General features: G+C 39.9%; 1 protein-coding gene across 1 annotated transcript in view; it reads left to right on the forward strand.

Moving 5' to 3' along the window:
* The window catches only part of CD109 (CD109 molecule), a gene marked incomplete at its 5' end in the record, with an annotated part of 77,672 nt that overhangs the window by 40,813 nt on the left and 13,004 nt on the right, over nucleotides 1–23,855 (forward strand). The window contains 15 exons of the mRNA XM_010155702.1: nucleotides 217–369; nucleotides 1,124–1,198; nucleotides 1,637–1,697; nucleotides 2,238–2,373; nucleotides 3,127–3,244; nucleotides 6,684–6,797; nucleotides 7,010–7,228; nucleotides 8,772–8,916; nucleotides 9,884–10,060; nucleotides 14,429–14,510; nucleotides 15,819–16,047; nucleotides 17,223–17,388; nucleotides 18,511–18,701; nucleotides 22,074–22,229; nucleotides 22,315–22,380. Of these exons, the coding sequence (XP_010154004.1) occupies nucleotides 217–369; nucleotides 1,124–1,198; nucleotides 1,637–1,697; nucleotides 2,238–2,373; nucleotides 3,127–3,244; nucleotides 6,684–6,797; nucleotides 7,010–7,228; nucleotides 8,772–8,916; nucleotides 9,884–10,060; nucleotides 14,429–14,510; nucleotides 15,819–16,047; nucleotides 17,223–17,388; nucleotides 18,511–18,701; nucleotides 22,074–22,229; nucleotides 22,315–22,380 (2,088 nt within the window). The remainder of the gene's footprint in view (nucleotides 1–216; nucleotides 370–1,123; nucleotides 1,199–1,636; nucleotides 1,698–2,237; nucleotides 2,374–3,126; nucleotides 3,245–6,683; nucleotides 6,798–7,009; nucleotides 7,229–8,771; nucleotides 8,917–9,883; nucleotides 10,061–14,428; nucleotides 14,511–15,818; nucleotides 16,048–17,222; nucleotides 17,389–18,510; nucleotides 18,702–22,073; nucleotides 22,230–22,314; nucleotides 22,381–23,855) is intronic.

Raw genomic sequence — 23,855 nt, forward strand, 5'->3', positions numbered from 1 at the left:
CTGATGCTGTCTTCCCACCAGCCCCAGGAACTGATCGGCTAGAAGAGCAAGAGAGCATAATCAATGCCGTAGTATTTTCCCAAAGGTCTTAGGAAAAGCAAATCCAGAGTCTTAATTATAGCCAATTAAGCTAAGCAAATGCTTCCTCGGAGTTGTTAGTGGCTGTAAAGTATCACTGTATAATTTAAACAAGTGCTGTTTTTCACTTTTTTCTAGATTAAAATCTCTTGGAGCAAAGATAAGGTCAAGCCATCTGAGAAAGTCTCCCTTAAAATTAGTACAACAGAACTAGGATCAGTAATTGGACTTGCAGTTGTTGATAAAAGTACAAAGCTTCTAGGAGAAAGTAGCGAAATCACAGAAGATTCTGTAAGTAAATGGGGGAAAAGTGGTTTTCATTGTTGTGTGCATGAAAGGTGTATGTTTATGGAAATGTTAGAGTTTATATGCTGAATGAGTAATGTTCTTTGGGTAGGATTTTCAGTCCTTAATTATGCAAATATTTTTTACTGCTGCAAGCAGTTTGTCAACACAAGCAGGAAAGACTGAGACTTTACAAGGTAATAGGCCCAGCATTTCTAATTCCAATCAATACTTTATTGTTTCTTAATTTAATGAACTGCTCAGTTAACACTTGGCAGTTTCTTCTTTCTGGAAGGAAAAAAAAAATCATGAAAAACTCCCTAATGATTTGTGCTTTTTACTCTTTAAAATTAGTAATATTAAATAAAGAATTGTAGTTCTTGAAGAGCAGAATAAATTACTCATCTTTTTGAATTTGCTTTAATTGCAGAAGCTCTAGTGCATCAACAGTTTGAAAGAGCTTACAATATACGTCATTCCTAAGGTGCTCAGATGTTGTAGCTTAAGTGCTATAGAGTATTAGTGGGCTGTAGGCTCCTGTTTCAGGCTTATATAGTCTTGGTCCCTCTCCATTAGTCATGAAACCATTGCAGCGTAATCCTCTTCATCCTGTCACGGATTCATTTCTCTTTGACATGAGAGTGAAGTGACTGCTGCTTGAGGTACAGCTCTGTGAATTAGCATTTACAACAGTGAAAGTGATGAAAAATGTGCGTTTGCATTCACCCTTTGGATGATTTTTTTTTTCTTCATGTCTTAGGTCTTCCATGAGCTCAATTTATACAGCACAGCGCAGTATTTCCCTCTGGTCAGAGGTTCTTTTGGTGTCTTTCAGGTACTTTTAAAATTTTTAAAATTTTAACTAACTTTTTTTTTACTGCTTAGTGATTTGCACATCACTTGCTAGAAGAAAATACCCTTTTTAAAGTTTGAGAGTGTAGACAATGTACTGTTTTCATGGCTTATATGGGTTTTGAATTGTGAAATTTATCAATATGTAAATACTCTGAAATATGAAATATGTTTATACTTTCATAAATATGGATTATACTTGATACTGGCTTCCTTTTGAGAAGTTTTCGGTCATTAAGGGAGTATTCAGACTGAGATGATCTCAGTTTTGTTGGTTCCTATGCATTACTTGCTTTAGTTCTGATTGCTTTATTATGATGACTTAATTGTCTTAAAAAGAGAAAAAAAAAAAAAGAAATTAGATAAGCACTGTTGGTCCTGAATGTCCTGTATTGAGATATACTGTATAAATTTTATCCAGAAATGCAGCCTTTGGGTATCAACTGATGCAATTCTTGAGGAGGATAAGGAACATTATCTTTGTAAGTAATGAAAATAAATGTAGCCAAATCTAATTTACTGAATGGGGAAGGAGGTTCATGGGCCCTTGTTAGGTCATCTTACTGTACTTCATAGAGGCTGCATCCAGCCTCGCAAGCTATTACCATTTCAAGGTTCAAGACCTACAAAATGCATATGACTACTATTTTAAATACTTCCTTTTTGACACTGTCCTCCGTGACACTACCCATTAAAGGCCAGAGGGTGAGTGGAGATTTTATTTGCAGTTCCAGTTGATACACATGGCAGTAGTTTGTCATGTGTAGCCATATAACACCAGTTCTATAAGCACTCCAGAGAGGCCATGTAGGAATATAAGTTTGTGTGAAATGTTTTTTATTCTTAAAAAACCCAAACAAGAACAAAAATAGTTCCTAATGTCACAGGGTATTGTTACCATACGTAACAAAGCTGTAGATTATACTCCAAATATTGAATTAAGTTGACCTTTCTTAATGTATTAATTTGATTTTGCTTAAGCCTAGATATTTTTAGGTAGGACAATATTTTTTATTTTGTAGACGGTGGAATGATACCCATAGAGGATGGCTTCGGTGGTGGTGTGCCGATAGCTAAAAATGGACTTCCTGATTTCAGCAATCTTTACGTGAGGACACATTTTCCAGAGACTTGGCTTTGGATTGACACTAAAACTAGGTATAAGACTAGAAGCAAATGGAAACTGTTTTACACTTGCCGTTACTATTTTGTAGGTTTTAGTAGCATTTGCACTGGTGCTGAAGAACACTGCTTAAAAATGTAGTATTATTTATATTCTACTACCACCTAGAGGCCACAAGTGAGATTGGAGACCCACCAAATGAGGCGTTGTACAACTGCACAAAATAGGACAATGCCTGACTGAAGTCCTTGTAGTTTCAACAGAAACTAGATAAAAATCCTGGACACAAAAGAAAGTCCCTTTTGCAGACAGGGAGATAACATAGAAGGAGACCTAGTCTTTTTCTCTACAGTGCATGAGAAGATGGTGATTAGCCCAGAAAGGGAAATCTGTTCCTGTCTGTACCCAATTCAGTGAGTTGTTCAAATTGTCAAATGATGGTGAAATCTGACCTGTGTTGGAAAGCACAAATCTTGTATTGTTTCAGAGCTGAGAACTTTGGGAAGCAGCTGTCATCTGGGATTGTTTTAAAGGTTCTGTAAAAGTTGCCTACATGTAATGTGATTCAATGTAATTACCTTCAATTCATGTAATTTTAAATTTTTTAAATCATTTTGATCCCATCACAAATACACCTAAATGATTAGGAAAAGAAAACCAGATAATCAGCAGCTTTTCCTGCCAAGACTTTGGACTTAATTTCTGATGAATTTTAAACATTTATGTCCACTTACTGCATGCCTGTAAATGGATGTTTTTGAAAGTCTGTTCTCCCCTTCTGCCATCAGATCTGACACAGACACCACAATGGAAGTCTTTGTGCCCGATACCATCACATCCTGGGTAGCCAGTGCTTTTGTGATGTCTGAAAACAGCGGGCTGGGAGTGACGACTGCACCAGTGGAGGTACGTTGGCACTAGACAATTCTCCTTTAAACACTGCTAACAGTTATTACTGGAATCTGTATTTTAATTCTAACAGCAGCCATCTCCTTATGCTAATGAAGTGATTGAGGGGCTGTGTGTAGTCAAACTGTGGAAAAAAACCATCCTCACTGAAGACACATGTGGTACCGTATCTGCCTCCCCTTCCTGCTCAAATCAGTATCTCACACATTGCACAGATATTTGGGTGCCTATTTCTGTTGGAGCAGTTGTTTTGTTAGACCACTTCTGGGATGTGCCCACTTCAGCAGAATCTTTGTATGTAGAAAGGGGAAATGACTGCCCAAGGACAGCGTATTTCTGTGTTTTCTTGGTTCTGCCGGGAGGGCTTTCCATGAGTTGATAGTGCATGCAGGGAGGTTTGCACAGACTAGCTGGGAAGAGGTGGCTGGGATGAGAGATGCATGTTGTCTGCTGGAATAATAGTAGCACTGTGGTACTTCTTGAAAGGCTGTGAGAATTGGGATTATTCAGCCTGGAGAAGAGGAGGCTCTGGGGAGACCTTACGGCAGCCTTCCAGTACCTGAAGGGACCTACAAGGAAGCTGGGGGGGACTTTTTACAAGGGCCTGTAGTGACAGGACAAGGGGTATCGGGTTTAAATTGAAAGTGGGGAGGGTTAGATTGGATATCAGGAAGAAATTCTTCACAGAGAGAGTGGTGAGGCACTGGAACAGGTTGCCCAGAGAAGCTGTGGATGCCCCATCCCTGGAAGTGTTCAAGGCCAGGCTGGATGTGGCTTTGAGCAACGTGGTCTAGTGGAAGGTGTCCCTGCCTGTGGCAGGGGGGTTGGAGCTAGATGATCTTTGAAGTCCCTTCCAACCCGAACCATTCTATGATTCTCTAACAATAACCCAAGGAGGGAGGATGGGAGAATGATTTAAAGGCTAAATTCTGGCCTTGCTTTCATCTGTGTGTCAAAACCAGTCTTGGACTAAGCATAGGTGCTACTTGTTAGGTAATTTAGGATGAGGAGCAGAGTGAACAGTGAGAGCCAGCAGTAGGATGAGATGCTTCTTGCTGACGAGTTCCTGTCTCCCGAGGCTCTTTTTGTGCTTTTGTTAGAGGAGTTTAGCGTTTTAAACTAAATTCAGCACTCCTCAGGTTAGATCTCTAACCTGACATTCCCAGCGTACAGGTGCAGTTGTCCTAGGCTCACTGTGTTCATGGAAACAGCTACTTAGAGGGCGTTATTTAGCCTGTTTAAAATAAGAATTACTTTTTGAAGTCTCATTTAGCTAGTATTTTGTATACGCAGAATAATCAGGACTTTTTACAAGAGCCTGTAGTGATAGGACAAGGGGTAATGGGTATAAATTGAAATCAGGGAGGTTTAGATTAGATGTCAGGAAGAAATTCTTCACAGAGAGGGGGGTGAGGCACTGGAACAGGTTCCCCAGAGATGTTGTGGATGCCCCATCCCTGGAAGTGTTCAAGGCCAGGCTGGATGCGGCTTTGAGCAACCTGGTCTAGTGCAAGGTGTCCCTGCCCATGGCAGGGGGGTTGGAACTAGATGGTCTTTAAGGTCCCTTCCAACCCAAACCATCCTGTGATTCTATGATTCTATAATCCTCTGAAGGTAGTTATCCCATTCCATTCATTATGTAAAGACCCTAGTGAAAACATGTTCCTAATTGAGGCAGCTGCACTTAAGTGTCTAAGGTTAGAAGGGTTCGAACTGCAGGACTGGGTCATAGATTTCCCACTTGATGCCAGGACTAGTGCACGCATAGCTTGAAGACAGCCGTTTACCCATTGAAGTTCTCATGCCCTCAAATTCTTGGGGAGGGGCAACTTCTGGGATCCAAACTGAGATCTAGGTCCAGATTTCATAGTTGGCTGCTACAACAGGCACAGAACATGTGCTTTGAACACCCTGATCATAACTCCAACACAGAATTTGGAGCCCAATCCGGATTTTGTGGCTGAGGCTCCTTTGAGACTGGAGTCGTGATTCTCATTTCTCTCACTAGGCTTGGCAGAGATGGGACAGAAAGAAGAATAGTTTTCTGATTCAGACTGTATGAAAATATATACTTGGCCTCTCATCCTCAAATTTGAGAAGGCTGCAAGTAGAACAGATTGAGATTATTATTTAACTATAATCACCCACATGCTCTGTGCAGTACTTCACTCTTGTTGGGATGATTGTGCTTAGAGTTCCATATGGCTGAAACATGTTAATCAGTACCATTCAGAGAGGCAAATAAAAGAAATGCATGAAAACTGTAATGGGGAAATAATCCCGTCTGTGTGATTAATGTAGTTTACTGCTTTGCATCTTGTTTTTATTTGACTTCTACTACATAGCGTCGATAATTTTACCCTATAATATTTTATTGTAATATACTGGGATATTCCTGAGTGTAAAACTTTAGTACTGCAAGAGTTTGAGAAAAACAGAACAAAAAAACCCAAAGAAAATAGTTACATATGGAAAATCTCAACTAAGAATTAATCAAAAATTCTGCACCTGAACGTCTCTGATGTGTAATATCTGAAGAAGTTTTTGACGCTGAACACTTTGAAAAAACAACTTTTCAAAGTCTTAAAAAGGAAACATTGGACTATTTGCTAGCTAAAAAGCAAACTGAGGTTTTTTTGGATCTGAAACTCAAAACACTTGGAAGACTTTTTTTTAATGAAAACCAAATTAAAACCATTTTTAGTTGACATTTCAGTAATAAAGGATATCATGCTTCATCCATTCTTACTGTACAGATGTTCATAAACAGTGAAATTTTGATCCCATTCAGCTTGATGAGAGCTTACCACTGACGACTTAGAGCCAAGACTTCATCCAAAAACCTCTGTTCTCAGATAAAAGTAACTGCTTGCTGGTATATTTCTGCAGATTTTCTTTTAATTAAGAAAAGATGTATTTTTAGAACTACAATTAAAAAACTTGTGCCAAGATTAATCTTACAAAATAACATGTCATTCTAAGGTGCTGATGAATTACAGAATTTGGGAGAGTTATTTTATATTCCAACATGCGTTTCTGCATGGACATGAAGATAAGGCAACTGACAGATTCTTAATCATCCATTACTTGTGCCCTCAAAACAGTTCACAGTTACCTTAATGGCATCTCAGGACAGATCACAACTTCCAGACTTGCCAGATGACAGACTCTTAGTCCCAATTCAGGTGCTTCTGTTGGAACTTGATGTGTCAGCAGCTCTAATCTGAAAGGCACCACTGAGTTCTCACAAAGGTGCTAATGACCAGAAGCATCTTTGGTTTCTGCTTCAGCCCTGCAGTAATACATTTTGTTAACTGCACAGTACGAGTACACATACTATGCCATCTGAATATAAAAGTGATTAGAAGACAAGTTGTATAGTCATTTTCTTGCTGGTATCTGATTGTGTGGGTTCACTGCTGATTTTCTTTTGCAGCTAGAAGCTTTTCAACCTTTCTTCATCTTCCTGAACCTTCCATACTCTGTCATCAGAGGAGAGCAGTTCATTTTAGAAGTGAACATCTTTAATTATTTGAAAGAAGAAGCTGAGGTAAAATAACAGTCTCTTTGTACTTGAATGTTACTAGACACTGCAGTGTTTTCATCATCGGTGGAGACCACGTCTTTTTCTTGTGAGAAATTTAATATGTTCTTCAGTGACAGACCATAAAGCTATTTCTCTAGACACAAAAAAGGTGTCAACTTATGAAAGCAGTTTTTCAAAAATAACAATTCGTATTGCAAATGTTACTGTGTTTACAGGTTACTGTGATCCTGGATATGAATGATGCTTTTGAAATTATTCTGACATCCAATGAAATAAATGCTACACAAAATCAGCAGTCTATATCTGTGCCTAGTGAAGATGGGAAAACTGTTCAATTCCCAATCAAGCCGAAACAGCTGGGAGAGATTCCCATCAAAGTGACAGCAATATCTTCTGCTGCTTCTGACGCTATCATCCAGAAAGTTTTAGTAAAGGTAAACAGTCTGCAGCTTGGCTTGTCTGAAATAAATTGTTCCCTAAAATAGATGACAGAGTGTAGCAAAAAAGCAAACTGATTTACTTGTCTGCCTCTTGCTCTGTAAGGTTGGTTTTAGGTCAGGTGGCTTTAAGTCGAAACCACTTCTAAAATAATTTCTCCCTTAAAATTCTTTAGATCCCCTTCCAGGAATGAACATAGATCTGTTCTACAACAGATCGTATGTCAAATACTTCTGAAAACAAGGGGAAACATGTTTGTGCACCAGTGAACTGCTGATGCTACAGTTAGTTTAATGATCTGGATGGGCAACCAAATAACTATATTATGGATAAATGCAGTCGGTTTTGCCATACACTTGGTTTTAGTTCAACGCCTATTTTATATGAATACTTCTGTATTTTATTAGTGGTGGTAATTTGGCATCCAAATTTCTGATAAACCAGAAACTGGTAAGTCTTGCGTATCTTTGGACATCTAAGTCTGATTCATGTTAGGCTGCATTTCAGTGAAAGGTGGTAGGCACTTGTACTTCTCATCCTAAAACAAATGCTTAAGATCATAGAATCAGAGAATGGTTGAGGCTGAAAGGGAGTAGTCCAGCCTTCCTGCTCAGAGCAGGATAAACTACAGCAGGATGCCCAGAACCATGCGCAGTCAGAACCATGAACGGTCAGGTTTTTAATATCGCCAAGGACAGGGACCTTGCAGCCTCGCCAAGCAGCTTATTCCAGTGTTTGAAGACCCTCACGGTTAGAAAATTTACTTTTTTAATGTTTAAAAGGAAATCCCTTTATTTCAACCTGTGTGTGTTTCCTCCTATTCTGCCACTGAGAAGAGCCTAGCTCCATCTACTTTACAACCTTCTTCAGGTATTTATACACACTGATGAGATACCCTGAGCCTTCTTTTCTCCAGGCTGAACAGTCCCAGCTCCCTCAGCCTCTCCTTAGACCACTATCCTGCAGGGTTGTGAGCTGTTTAGGTGGAGCCACTTAGTGTTCTTTCTGTGGAAGTTCAGTTGTTCTGCAGAAGAGAATAAAAGCTTGTTGGACTAAGGTCTAGTCAGAGCAAAGAAACCCATTTATCTTCTCTGTTTCAAGAATAATTTTTCTCAAGGGATTTTGCATGTATGAGGAAATGAAACCTTTATGGTCACGTACCTAACTTCAGTTTAAGTTCTCCTTGCATGACAGGCCGTGGGATTGCAGGCTGCATGAAAGGTACCACCTCTGGCCTTGGCTTATGCTTGGCATGGAGCTCCGTGGAATCAAAGATGCTCTCATTATCTTTGTGGGTGTATTTTTGTAATTAACATGTGGTCTCAAGAAGTAAATAGTAGTGGAGGTAGGTCTTGATAAGAAAAACATTTCTGTGTCAGTTTGGATGGGCCAGTAGCTCAGGTTCTTGATATGTTTAGCAAGCAGCACAAAATACCTGACAGTGTTTTAGATCCTCAGTACAGCAAGTGTGCAACCCCAGTCCTAAAAGCAACACCCAGTTGGAGATTACAATAATCCTGTCTGTCTTTATTTTGATAGGCTGAAGGATTAGAACAGACATATTCCCAGACAGTCCTTTTGGATTTAACCGAGAGAAAACCACAAACAGTGTCGAAAACTTTGGATTTCACTTTTCCATCTGATGTTGTAAGTGGCAGTGAGAGAGTGCAGGTCACCGCTGTTGGTAAGGATAATTTTGTTCCGTTTCTTTCCATCTTTACTATTTGCTGCTCAGCCGTTTGTCTTTTTTTTAAAAGTAGTTTCTTGCCTGCTGGGCTTTTGTTGAACTCTGTATCTAAGATATATGTGTCCATGATCCAGCAGCTGGCATCTCCTGCACTGCAGTCATAGGTGGTTTTTAAACAACACAGCAGTTACCAGTAGTCACTAGAAGTAGGAAACTGTCAAATTGGTCAGGGAGGCTGCTGTGTAATAACTTGAGCTACCCTAGCAGGGTTTGCCAGAGGTTTTCTTGACTCCTTTCTGAAGGAGCCTTACGAGTATGGCTCTGGCTTTATAGGTTTTTAGGGAACTTCATTAATTTTTATTTAGTTGCTATATTAATAAGTGGAATCATTAATTCAAAGTAATTTATCATCATACATGGAACTAAGCATAGGAAGACTTTATGGATGGAGTGTTATTCCTTTTGATTGGTACTGACTATCCTTTTTCAGAGTTAGAGGAGGAGCTGGGTTTTTGTAAGGAAGGTCCTGCAAAGTTTGCTAGTGACCGGTTTTAATTCTGCTTGTCTGAAGAATAGAATCTAAAATCTGACTAGTTGCTGTTTCTTGTGACACCTAGGCTTTGATAACTGTTGGTGAGAGGAGAAATACAGCAAGTTTCAAATATATACCATTACTGTAACATTTTCCTGAATAAAATGTCTTTTTTTTTTTTTTTTAAATGATGACTGAAATTACTTTGTAGTTGGAAAGATCTGTGGGGAGACGGGACAGTGGACACAAAGCTTATCAGATCATGAAGGATGCATGTTTAATGAAGTTTTCAGCCCAATTAGTGGTGTTTAGTACAAATGTTCTCAGTGTATCATATTTTCTCCCCATTTAGATGATACCACCTTTAATGTGTTAGGTATGCATTTATTTGCAATAGGCTTTAATTTACTTCTATTAAATTTTGTCTTTCAGGTGATTTACTTGGGCCTTCTATCAATGGTTTGGCGTCACTGATTAAGATGCCTTATGGCTGCGGTGAACAGAATATGATCAATTTTGCTCCAAATGTTTATATTTTGCAATACCTGACTAAAACCAGGCAGCTGAGAGAGGATATTAAATCAAAAGCTATATCATTTATGAGAAAAGGTCTGTACGCTTAAAAGGAAGATAGAGGATTTTTAAGAACTCTTGCTCATAAGATATCTGTGACTGCATTTGGGTTTTAAAGTACTGCTGTGTTGGTGCCCTGAGAACTGGAAGTAAAGCCCATCTTCCTCTTTCTTTCCCTCTTTCTTCAGGGCTGACAGAATTAAAGAGTGAACAATTTTGTTTGCAAGGGCCAGTTTGCTCAGTAAAAACATGTAGGTAATTTTTAGAGGAAAACTGGTTTAGAAGATAATTTATATGGTTTTCCTTGGTGGTTGTTAACTCTCCTTTGATAAAACCATGTGTGAGCAAACATTTCTGGCCTCTCCTTGAGGCACAGAGGTTGAAAATCAATCAGTGGGCAGTGGGAACCATATTCATCCCATGTCTGTGTCTTCAGTGGCATCATCCCTATGCTACCATGTCCTCATAGAGCTCAAGGAATGGTGTTTGCACTGGTGGCTGGTGTTTGCCCACCCAAGTTTTAGACTTTAGAAGTGGAAAGCTGGAAAATTTTAGTTGGAAATTGTTGTATATTTTAACCTGGAAATACTCCAGGGCATCACAAAGTGATAATAAGTAATTAAAATAATAGAAAATAAAACATGTGACACAGTTGCTCACCACCAGTCAAATGCCAACTGATGCACAGCCAGGTCCCGAGTAGTGACAGCCAGAGCCAGAGCGCTGGAGCTCGAGAGCAATTGCAGCAGAGTCTGAGCGAGCCCCACGAGTGACAGCACAACCGGGAAAGCCAGCTGAGCCACCAACTCACCCATGAACGAGCAAGCAAAGGAGTTGTCAAAGCAGCTAACAGAGGAGTTAGCGAAGGAGTTAAGGACCTAACACAAGACTTAGCAAAGGAGCAAAAAAAGTTGAGGAATTAGCAAAGGAGCTAGGAGCTCCCAGCCCGCTCCCCACTTACATACCAAACAAGACGTACTATGGAATGAAATACCCCTTCGGTCAGTTTGGGTCAGCTGTCTGAACTGTGTGTCCCCCCGCGCTGCTTGTAGTGAGCGAGTTGGGAATGCAGCTGCAGGTTCAGAAGCTGAGAGGGACCTTGAATTGGTGAAAGCACTCTTCATCACCAGCTAAAAAGATACCTTATCAGTACTTTTCTCAGGGTAAATCCAGATCCATAGCTTCAGATCAGCCACTGTGAAGAAAGTTAACTCTTTCCTAACTAAAAGTAGCACAGCTTCTCTTTGCTTTTTGGATCAGACACTGTCTGCAGTGTGCTGGTACTGCAGTGTACCGGTACTGCAGTGTACCACACCTGCCACATAGCAGTCGGCATGCTGAGATAAGGAGGAATGAGACCACCTCATGTGAGCTACACTCGTACTGAGGCACTGTGATGGCATTTTCAAATTTTGTTTGTTCTCTCTAAATCTTTGACTTTTTTTTTTTAATTTTTCTTTTTTTAAAGCTGTTGAAATTTTCCTTGGAAAAGATACAGCTCAAGATGAATTTTGAAGTATGATGAAATACTTGCAACCCTAAGATAGAAAAGAACCACAATCTAAAAGACAATTTTCTTTCTTTTTTTTAAAATATTGATTCAGTCGTTGCACTGATTTTTTTTTTTTTTGAATGTAATCTTAACATCGAATTTTATCTTTAGTTTGAGATGTTTTATAAGCTCAGTTTTTGAATGGATTGTCATGGACTTTAATTTAAAACAGACCTTTTTTTCTACATGACAGAATCCGCTAAGTATTTGTAAAAGCAACCTCATAGTCTGAAGTTAATATAATTAATTTTAAGGCTAAATGCTTGTGACAATGCAAAGACTGCTGTGTGATCTTTCTTTTAGCAGTTTTTATTTACCTAGAACAAAGGCAACACAAAAGAAAAGTTGCCTTTAAAAGAAATGGCTTCAGTTGTGGGAATGACAGATCCCATCATGAAATCACTTCTTCAGAAATGAAAAAAAACCCGTGTTGGTCTGAAAACTTTGGTGCTAGACCCAAAGCAAGCAATGAGTTTGAGCAGTATTTCCAAGCTTTTTGAAACATGAGACCCTTCAGTCTTTCACACATTTCTGAAGTCCTTTCCATCCTGATGTGCACTTCTTTCAGCCTTGCTCAGTGAGCCTCCTGCATCTCTTGGGTTTCAGACTGTCCTCTGGGAGAACTAGTGTACATCTTCATAATAGGATCCTTCTTCTCCTTGCCTTTCCACTTGTACGTGTTGACATTTGAAGTGTCATTTTTCATGTCTGATTGAGTGTCTGTTGGAACGAACGTGGTGCTTCACAGCCCCTAGGTCTCCTGTTCCAGCATTTCTGCAGGCTTCCCTCTGTTAGATACGCTCGTGTTTGGATGCTTTTGCGTGCCTGCAGTGGGGTTGTCAATGAGAAGAAAGCAAGCAGACTGTAGGAAATAGCTGTGTGATCACTCTGTCCTCCCTCTGGTTCTGCTCATCTTTCGGGTCCCTCCCAGTCGTAACAAATTCCAAGATCCCCTGTGTAAGGGATAAAATTATCCCCGTGTCTTTGTTTAAGCAGGCTGTTGGTTTTAGTTCAGCGCTTTTACACTACTAGTGGGGTGGTGATTATAATACTGTATAATGCTGTATATTGCCTGTTCTGGGTGATTCTGTGAAGCAGACCTCGGTTTTCAGGCCTTGCAGTCAGATACTTTTGAAGAGGAAGCAGTCTATTTGTATATATAAATATATTCCTGTTCCTCACAGAACATTATTTTGAGGCTTAAACTTTGACAGCTTTCCTTGGTGAGAAACAGCACTTAATCATTCTTTTTTCCTTCCACTCAGGAATGCTTGCCTCCTCTAGATCATTAACTGAGATGACAGTTTTGTCTGTATGGGAAAGATTCACCACTTTTAATCATGTAATTAACCACTGTTGTTGTGCTAAATACATCTAACACACACACACACACACACACACACACACACACACACACACACACACACCCCGCCTCCCGCCTATTTTTAAGGGGAAATTGTAATTTCAAACTCTTCTAAAGACACAAAAAATAAACCTGATGCTACTGGGATAAGAATTTATATGCAAAGGTGCACTGGTATAATGTAGAAGTTCAGATTCACATCTTTCTGTTACAGAGAGACCATGATTAGGATTTCATCTTACACTGCAATTTAGGCTAAGGGACCAGGCCATTTGTTCCTCAGTAATTAAGGAACTCGGTCAGTATCTATATTCAGGATAGTAAGCGAATGATTAATCCTTTATCAATGAATGCAAGGAACATTGTACAGGGGAATGACTGTAGGTGAATGGACCTCATGGGGTGTATTTGTAAATACATTCATTTGCATAAGATGGGGTTTTCCTTCTGCTTGGCTGGTTCAGTATTGTGTCTGTATCTGTCAGGTGTTAGACTAATCAGTATACTTTCTTAATTACGGTAGCCAGAATAGTAAAGGAAAGGAAGAGACAACCTGGGGGGAAAGAAGGAAAGATGATTTGTGAAATGCTATAGATATGATTATTGTTTTGGATGCACAAATGGCAAACAAAATCTAAGGGAAGGAAGGCTTTAGATATCAGAAACTACAGTGAGTAGCATATCATAGGAGGCTCTTCATTTCTAACATTAATGAACATTCGTTCTGCACTGAAGTCAGCAACTAAGTAAGGATGCTGCTGATGGTCATGAGCAGGTAGTGAGCTCTTGGGGCCCTTTCATTGCAGATGTTCAGCAGCCAGGAGAAAGCTGCACTTCTGGATACTGAAAAGTCTTTGGATACATTTAAATGGGTCCTTCTCAGGGTTTCAACATCTTCAGGTCTTTTGAAATTTCTCACTCATTTCAGAACAGCCTCTTCCAGCATGCTCTTTCTGATAGTTAGTCCTTTTGCTTTGTCAAAGGCAAATTGCTGAAAGCATCTGTTTTTCAGCAGTGTTTGTAGCTTTGCTGTACCCTTGCCCTTCCAGCTGGAAAATACCTGATTTCTGCTTGTCCTTCGTTCTGCTGGAAAGACAGGGCATCTCTGTAGGTGCACAACTCCAGCTTGCCGAAGCACTGAACTATAGCTGCTGCTTCGCTATGCGCTCACGCCTGTGCTCCTGGAGCCACCCACTTACGTGGGAGCGTGTCTCCCTGCACTGCAGCTGTTGTGTTTGGGTGGCAGATGAGCGGGAGCTTCCCTTCCCATCCCTAGTTGCATCCTTCGTGTTCCTGCTGTCTGCTTTCTCATCATCTTCTGTGCGGGTTTGTGTGTTCCTGTATTAATTGGGAGACTTAATGAAATACGAGCTCATGTTTTGCACTTCTCGGCCTTAGAAAGTGCCTCGCTTCACATCAGCAGAAAGCTTGTGCTGGAACCTGCATGAGAGGAGACTGTTCAATACCTGTCTCTGTTTTTTCACTTCAGGCTACCAGAGGGAGCTGCTTTTCCAGAGGGATGATGGCTCGTTTAGTGCCTTTGGAAATGAAGATCCATCTGGGAGCACATGGCAAGTAGTTCTGCCAGATTCACTGTGGAATTTGAGTATTTCAGATATTTTCCCTGCGAGTAAAAATTTTTTGTGAAGCTGATAAAAATTTCCAGCTGTATTAGCCTTCTGCATGGTTTTCATTAGGTGTTTAGGCCAACTCTAAGGTCATTCAGCTGGATAACATACGGTCAAAGCCATTATTGAGGCAAGGCTTTTTAATTTTGCGAAAGATGAATGATGAATTATTTTAGTCAGGGGAATAGCTTGGTCTGAAAGTTTTTCTGTTGCTTTCCTCAAAGGAATGAAGAAGAATAATTAAAATACTCTTGCAGTTGACTGAAACCATTTAGGGCTATGTGATCATCATTGCTTCAGACAGATTTTCATTTCTCTCCATACTGGAGGCTGAAGACTGACATCCATTTCCTAGCGGGTGAACTGAGTTTCTGGTGGAAAAAAATTGTCCTACTTACCTCTCCCACCCCTCCTTTTTGGGGATGTAAATACAGCTGAAAAAGCCTTTTCGGTGCTGAATTTCACCCTAAGAAGCATAGTGAGCGTAGTAGTGGAAGCTAGATAGATAAGAGACAAGTTCCAGCACTTTGTTCAGCTAATCCATGTTCAGTAAGTTTAAATAAACTTATGTAATTCAGTAGTACATGTTCTTGAATTTAAACAGAACCAGCCCAGTCACTGTGCCACTGATTGAGCCACTCCTGGAGTCAGTGAGCATCTTTCATTACACCAGCAGGACTTGCCTTAGACTCACTGTTGATGGATTAGAAAACGAAGATAATTTATCTGTACTGGCAACTCGGGTACTTAAATAGTGGAATGGCAGGTTACGTGTATGCATGCTTGGCAAAGGAGGGAGTCAAAGCAGAACTTGGGATTATTAATAATAAAACAACAAAGGTTGTTTTGGCGATATCATTACAGGGATAATTGTGATAATTAATATCACACTCATAATTGCATTACTTTGTGAGCTATGACTTGGCCACTTTTAGCTTAGCAGAAGAAGGCAGGAGAGCAACATTTGAATGAAGATATACATGTGCAGGCAGACCGGGAGTCTATACTATATATTGAGTTTTTGAAACTTAACAGCTGCAGAAGTGGTGATCTTTAGGAGCAAGGACATCGCTTCAGGTTTTGGTGGATTAAGCTTTGTCTGCTTGTTTGACTGCGTGAGGCATGTATTTTTCTCTGTCCTTGGGAGGTGTGCTTAGAGCACTTGCATCACAGTATTCTTACATCATCTTCAACAGAAGGAGCTGTAATACATCGCTAATTTTGTCATATTTGATTAACCTTTTCCCCAAGGTTATCAGCTTTTGTATTAAGATGTTTCCTTCAAGCTCGTCCGTTCATAGATATTGACCAAGATGTACTCATGGATACAGCTAAATGGATTGTCCGGCATCAGAAATTAAATGGAGAATTTCTTGAGCCCGGGAAAGTGTTACACAGTGATCTTCAAGGAGGCACCAACAATCCAGTCACTCTCACAGCTTACATCATGTCATCTCTCCTAGGGTTCCCAGATAAACAGGTAATGGGATTCCTTAAAAACTCAGAGTTAATGGAAGACTTGATAAATTGTCATAGTACCTGGCAAACAGTTTGTAGTTTAAGGAAGTAGAGGGACATCTGAACAGAAACAAAACTTAACCTGGGTTTTTTAAACTTCTCTGTACTTTGGCTTATCTACCTAAGATAATAGAAGGTTGTGCTTCTAGGCCATTCAATTTTATGTGCCTTTGCAAAACCTAAAGGAAGTTGCTTTTAGCAAGAACATTGCAAGTTCTTGGACTAAAGCCATGACAAAGAGATTTATGGGGGGAACAGTCCTCAGAGTCATTCAAATTGATTTCACTGAGATTACTCACGCTCATAAAAGACAACGCCAGATCAAAAGATTTACCTTTGAGGTTCATGCATGTGACTTTAAAAGAAATTTTAGGTATTACTTGATTGTTGTTTTGTGATAGTAATGTTTCCGTTTCTGTACAAATTTTTCTTTTAAATTATAGTCATAGAAATCATAGAATCATAGAATGGTTTTGGGTTGGAAGGGACCTTAAAGATCATCTAGTTCCAACCCCCCTGCCATGGGCAGGGACACCTTCCACTAGACCAGGTTGCTCAAAGCCTCATCCAGCCTGGCCTTGAACACTTCCAGGGATGGGGCATCCACAGCTTCTCTGGGCAACCTGTTCCACTGCCTCACCACTCTCTCTGTGAAGAATTTCTTCCTTACATCCAATCTAAATCTCCCTGCTTTCAATTTAAACCCGTTACCCCTTGTCCTGTCACTACAGGCCCTTGTAAAAAGTCCCCCCCAGCTTCCTTGTAGCCCCTTCAGGTACTGGAAGGTGCTATAAGGTCTCCCCGGAGCCTTCTCTTCTCCAGACTGAACAAGCCCAACTCATAGCCCAAGTCCCCATAGCAGAGCTGCTCCAGCCCTCTGAGCATCTTCGTGGCCTCCTCTGGACTCGCTCCAACCGGTCTATATCCTTCTGATGTTGGGGGCTCCACAGCTGGACGCAGCACTCCAGGTGGGATCTCATGAGAGCAGAGTAGAAGGGGAGAATCCTCTCCCTTGACCTGCTGGCCATACTTCTCCTGATGCAACCCAGAATATGGGCTAATATGGGATAATAATCCATAATATTTCAATATATATTTTATTCACTGTACATTTTTCAATGTGATTTTCCTTTCCAGCATGCTTATGTCATCAAGAGTGCTACAAACTTTCTAGAAGATAAATTAGAAGAAGGTATTTCAGACAATTACACTTTGGCACTTGTGACGTATGCATTGTCCTGGGCAAAAAGTGCAAAAGCGAAGGAAGCACTGAATATACTGAACCAGAGAGCAGAACACCAAGGTATTGTACAACTATTGTATACATTTGCATGGATGGATTTTTGACAAATTCAAAAATGCCTATCATGTGCCTACAGCTGCATATGGAATTAGAGATGAAGAGAATCCTTCTTCTGAATTGAAATCAGTTTTGACTAGGATATAAAGAACTTCCAAGACAGCTGAAATGAAAAGTGTCCATAAATGAGTGACAGTTCACAACAAAGCTAGGCCTTTCAGTCTCAGGTACCATGTTCCTGATGGGAGTACCATGGTGCTGCTGAAGAACATTGCCTGTCCGTTTTCCCATGTTTTTATGTGCGCTTGTAAGATCAATCTGATTAGAGATGGATGAGGTTAGCTATTCCGAAGTGGTTTGGATGTATCAGGAGGTGGTGGGGGGGGGCAATTAGTTAAAATCAATATTGGAATGAAGAGTTGAAGGGACGGACTTTCTGTAAGGCCACACAGAGGTGTTTTGCATTTTGTGTAGGGACACGTCATCTCATCATGTTTAACCTCTTCTTAGTTCAGCATGACTGGATTTTGTTCCCTATTTTGGGGAAGGACAGACCATATGAAGTACAAGAAATGGAAGTTTTTGTTTCAAAATAGTGTCTGTCCTCTTATAAAATCCAAAGGAATTAATGTTCTAGCCTAGAAACAGAGCCTCTTGGGCATCCCTCTGTGTTTACTGGGTTAGGCCTTTTAGACAGTCACTTTTGGGAGAGGAGGAAGTCACTTTTTTGGAAGGCCTCACTCAAGACTGAGCCTAGTGAGCAGCTGTGAGGCCTGAGGTGCCTTCCCTAGTCCAGAAGAGAAAGGAGCACCCCAGCAATGAGGTGGCCTTTTCAGAAGGGCTCCTTTATCTGAACACTTCAGGCTGACAACAAAAGGATCAATGTAAATTTTACTGGAATCTGTGGGAGTGGCTATTTGGGCTCCATTTTTTTCTGTATCGAGATTCAGCCACTGCTGAGGAAGTGCTAAAGACAATCCCGTGTGGGACATGTCCTAAACTTAAAAACAGTTTTAAAAAACCTTGCTAGATCCCCTACATAAGCATTAATTAGGATGGTTCCCTTAAGTCTTTCCAGAAGTCCAGAGTCTATGGATCTGAGGTTATTATTGGTTCCTTTTGCAGGAGAATTTAGGTTCTGGATAACACCTGCTTCTGAAATTTCTGATTCATGGCAGCCACGGTCCATCGATATTGAACTTGCAGCATATGCTCTGCTCTCCCACTTCCATCAAGACAGATTAGCAGAGGGGATCCCTGTTATGAAATGGTTAAGTCAGCAAAGAAATCACCTTGGGGGATTTTCGTCTACTCAGGTAATGTCTTGTCTCACAGGACTTCCTTGTACTTTCTAAATGAGCACTGTGTGTTTTTGGGTTTTTTTTTAAGTATATTAAAAAAAAAGTGAACATTTGTTTTTTACATAATAATTACTGAGTTTTGTTTTGCTGTAACAGCATTAGTTATGTGCAAGCTTGCATTCTTTGCGATACTGGCATCTTAAACTTGGACTACCAGTTTTAATATTTTGGCAAGTATAATAATAAACAAAATTAGAGGGTCACCTTGATTATTTAAAATATCAAAAAGAAAAGAAATTAAGAAGAAGTGATGCCCATGGAAAAATAATTAATCAGATTTTCCAAGCAAGTGATATAAATATCTGTGCTTACTTTCCTTCCAGGGAGAGAAACCTCTTTCTATTCTTTCCATATGTGAATCCTCAAATGCCTAAAAGGCTATTAACTAAGATAAGAAAGGGGAGTAGGTTTTAGAGAAACAGCATAACCTAGTGTCTCTGGCAGTTGGTCTTAATAATGTACTTTGTCCTCATTATTACGTAGATTTTTGATGGGCCATGAAATTTGGAAGATCTTCGTTATCTCCAGGAGGTTTCCATGTTATTGAAACCACATCTCGTATGCTGCACTGGCATCCATAAAATTTGTATAGCACTTTGGATTGCATTAGTTTAAACTAGCTTTTAAATTAACTACAAATGCTGGTCACAGTACAATGTCACATCTCATCATACTGCTTGGTATCGAGCTGTACAGGCTATCCTTCTTTATTTTCAAATGTTTGTTGGTATTAATCTGAGAGAAATTAGTTCTACTAAGTAAAACGCAATTTAAGAACCACCCTGGTTCCCCTGAGGTTCTAGTATTTTCCTGATGTGTTAATTCTTGCTTATTATTTAAAGGGGCTGATTGAAGCACTAAGTGAGTTGAAAAAGCTTTTCTTTGTTCTCCAGAAACCGTTTTTTACTTGAAAGTTTGAAAATCTAGGAGTATACCATTTACCCCTGAGGGTGCAGTTAAGAAATGAATTTAATCCTTTTGTTCTTCCATAGTCTAAACTATTTTGATTTCAAAATTACTCCAGTGTCTCTCCGGATGCCTTTTTTAATTTGTGGAAATGACCTCATATTTTTTTGTTGACTTCTAAGACTGCTTTAAAAAATATTTGGAGTGTTTCATTCCATGAGTTTATTACATTAGAAACTTAATATATTGTTAAACAATAAGGGGGAAAGTAATCAGTTGCATGTGTGATGTTTTGTAAATTAGGGTATCACAACTCATTGCAGTTTGTCTAGGTGGTGTAGCTTGGTATGTGTCTTTTGCTTTATGATGCTTTTAATATTTGGGCATAAAATGTACATATTTCATATATACAGGAATACAATTCATAAAAAAAAAATAGCACATGTATGAATGTAGATTTAAATGGTAGGGAAGAGTAGCAAATTCTGCAAAGCCTGTGTTGCTGGGCAAGAGGGGCCTACGAGTTTGGCTTGAGACCATATTCCCTAACTTCTCAGGTGGTGTGTTGGATGCAGCATTGTCATACTGAACTGTGCACCTCGTGCTTTAGTTGGGAATGTTTCCTGGCGAAAAGCCTTGGGTATGCCTTCTGCTTTATAACATGCTAAGCAGTACTTTCGCCTTCTCTGTAGGTGGTTCTTTGCCCTCTTTTTCACCTGTGTTTCTGAGAGTCATTTGAGCCTAGGATGTGGAAGGGCTCTGCAGTCACCTTCAGCAGTGGCAGATAGCATTTCTAGACACCTTGAACTCTGTCTCAGTTCAGGGTGAGAAATTTAAATGTGAGAAATGGAATTTTAAGTACTAGGAAAAGGTTCTTCAAGGTGTTCCTAGGTTCCCACAACTTATGTAAGGGCAGGCATATTTCTCCTTTCAGATGTTTAAAATCAGATTTTCCACCAAGATCCTTAAGTCTGTAAGACAGATCAGATAATGTGAAAGTTTAAGTTAGGGCTTCCAAGCCATAAAAAAATGTACGTGTAGTCTGAGTAAGGGCAGAGTCATTCAGGTGCTTTGTCACTGTCTTCTGAAAGACATTCTTTCAGGGTGAATATTGGCCTCCTAGTGAAAAAGCCTGCCACTTACTCTGGGCTAGTGAATCTTCCTGTAAACCATTAGTTGCATCTATGCTGTCACACGATGTTAAGCTCTGGAGTTGGGATCCTAGCCATGGTGGTTTAGCATATCAGCAACTTTGGCACAGTTGCTAAAATCATCTGATCTTTCAGTGAAGCAGATCACCTTAGACAGGAGCATGGAATGGGAAGGAGAGTAGTTTTTAATAATTAAGGAGTGCTTTCTACTCATTTATAGTGAATAGGCAGCACGTGGTGATACCTTAAGGTATGGTACAGTCACCATGTCGTAGTTAATGAGCTTCTGTTACATTAGAATTTTGTTACCAGAAATGATCTAAGAATGAATAAAACAGCTCTGTATGCTGAGCCTTCAAGGCCAATTCCTTCACTGTCACTGATTAAAAATAGGTGCAAAATTAATTATACAAAGAGCAAAAAACCCTGAGGAGCATTAGAGACAGAAAATTGCTTACTTCATTCTTTCCAGAAAGCAATGGATGTTAAAATTCTTATTCGGTAAGCAGTGCTGAAACAAATGTTCAGAAACTGGCTCTCGTGTTCAAAACCTGGAGAGCTAAACCTACAACCATACAGAAAGAGAAACAAAAGAGAAGATATATATATATTAGACATATATATATGATAATGTGTTTATAAGCATATTGTGCAGTGGTTAATTGCACAAAACCTTTTGATCAAATGTAGAGTACAAAAACTGGGCTGAACCCCTTTGAAACTGTTGCTGGGGATCAAATAAAAACTTGATTCAGGCTTTTTTTTTTTTTTTTTTTAAATAAATGTGAATAGCTTTTCAGACCTCTCGTTTTTGCTTTGGTGACCGAGGTGCCCTGAATAACTCCTGTGCAGTACTGGATATTTAAGGCGTAGTCACAAAACAGATCTAGAAAATAGCAGTACCATTACTCTCCTCATTGGCTTTCTCCTCACTGTCTACGTGGTGTAGACTGTGGCATCTACCGGTATGTGAGGTCTTACACATACCTTGCACAACAGGAAAACTTCCTTATCTGGCTCCTACCTCATTCTCCATTGCATGTCACAGTAGCTAACTTCTTATCCAGTGTTGCCATCCCTCTTCTCTGCTTGGATGCTTCGTGTTGGTGGAATCACAACAGAGATGTGGAGGCTACTTCATGGAGACCCCAACATAATCAAGAAGTGGGACAAAACAGGGACTGTGAGCTCCCCGAGACATGGCCTGTACACAGGTAGTGCACTGCGCAGGCTTCTTGTTTAATACAGAAGGATTTGTTTCTCTCAACAGGACACGGTGGTGGCTCTCCAAGCCTTGAGTCTGTTCTCAACTCTCACTACTGCAGGCAAAACAGAAATGAATGTAACAGTCACAGCACCTTCTTTGAAAACGCCAGAAATGTTTTCAATTGATACTCGAAACCGTTTTCTGCTGCAGACCAAGGAGGTACTGTAGAAAGTGAGAAATGTTTTCGTAAAGTCTGCTGACTGAAAGTACTTTGAAAATACTGTTTTACTCATTTTGCTTTCAGATTCCCTCTGCACAACCAGTGACAGTTACAGTGACAGCGAAGGGAACAGGGTTTGCTGTCTTTCAGGTATGTAATCCTGTTGTTCTTCCTAAAAATACGTGCTCTGTAAGGAAGGTGTATTTTGGAAGCTTTATAAAACATGCTAGTAAGAACAATCTTCTGAAATGTCTTAAATCAGTACCAAAGTCCTTTTCTAATTGAAGAATGTTGCACACCAAATACTGTGTGAATGAACATATTCATGTGACTGATTATGGCCTGGCCTTTTAAGTACTGCTGGAGGATTGACAGTTTTAAGGAACTTCCATGGGCCAGAGCCATATCAAATCAGCCCTGTCCTCCTGTAGAAATGCACTGTCTGTTTGCAAGACACAGGGCTGCAGTGGTACATGGGCAAGCACAAAAGTCAGTAAAAAAGGTGTGTGGCAGAATTGCCTCGCTGGGAGCCTTAGGTGAACTGTCTTAAGGCACAGATCAGTACAGAACAAGATTACACTGCTAGTTATTAGAGTTCTTTTGATGAGGTACAATACAACAGTAGTGCAAAAGCTAAAAATAAGAGAAAATTATAGCCAGGGTCTTCAGCAATTTTTGTACTGTTCTGAAGTATCATGAAAGACAGTCAGAGGATCCTGCAGTCTACTGCCAACAGTAGTAGACCCTTAGCATCAGCCAAAAGTGGGGACATGGCAAAAAGTGGAAGAAGGTGTAGTGATCCCTTCTCTGCCTGTCCTGCAGAAGACTGTGTTTCAGTAGTATAAATTCAAACATCTTTACTTATATTTAAAGTTCAGCTGAGATCAGCACATACTGTATTTAGAACTAGCAAACAGTAAATAGCTCTCTTATGCTTTTCAGCTGCATGCTCTTCCTCCGTAACAGAGATTATGTTCTGAAGAAATTTCACCTCCAAGATTTTCTCTAACTCTATGAGAAATGTCATATAAGAAGAAAACTGTATTGGGTCTGATTTGATATGGCCACTAATGGATATGTGTTCCCTGCTGTCCTGTCTGTCATAGTGGCTTAGAACCACACAGATTCTAAGAAATAAAAGGCCTTTGAAAATCTATAGATAATACAGAAATGTTAGTCTTTGAGCATGAGACACTTTGGAATTACATTCAGCAGTTATGAGTTTATCTATATATCACAAAACCAGGTAGTGTTCCTACTAGATTCCTTCTAATTGAACTTGGGAAAACTGAACTTAGGGTGCCTTTAACGGTCTCACAGTTTTATGCCAGGTTAGATTCCATCTCAAGTTCCTTCCAACCTGACCGTCACTTCAGTGTGTGTATACGTCTGTGAAACAAAAAAATCATGGTAGTGGTTGGTAAATAAGCTTTTGGATAAAAGACCTTTACAAAGAAACCTTGGCAGCTCCCTATCAGCAGTGAACAGCAGCTAGAGAAACAGCTCATTCATTCAGCACCAGTCTGCAAAACCACAGTGGCATAAATCATGACCCGTGTTTATTAATTCCCAGAAGTGCAAATGAAGTTTACAGCAAAGTTCAAAAGTTTCAGAGGACAATTTAG

The sequence above is a fragment of the Eurypyga helias genome, unplaced genomic scaffold, assembly GCF_000690775.1.
Source record: "Eurypyga helias isolate BGI_N326 unplaced genomic scaffold, ASM69077v1 scaffold8487, whole genome shotgun sequence".
NCBI lineage: Eukaryota > Metazoa > Chordata > Aves > Eurypygiformes > Eurypygidae > Eurypyga > Eurypyga helias.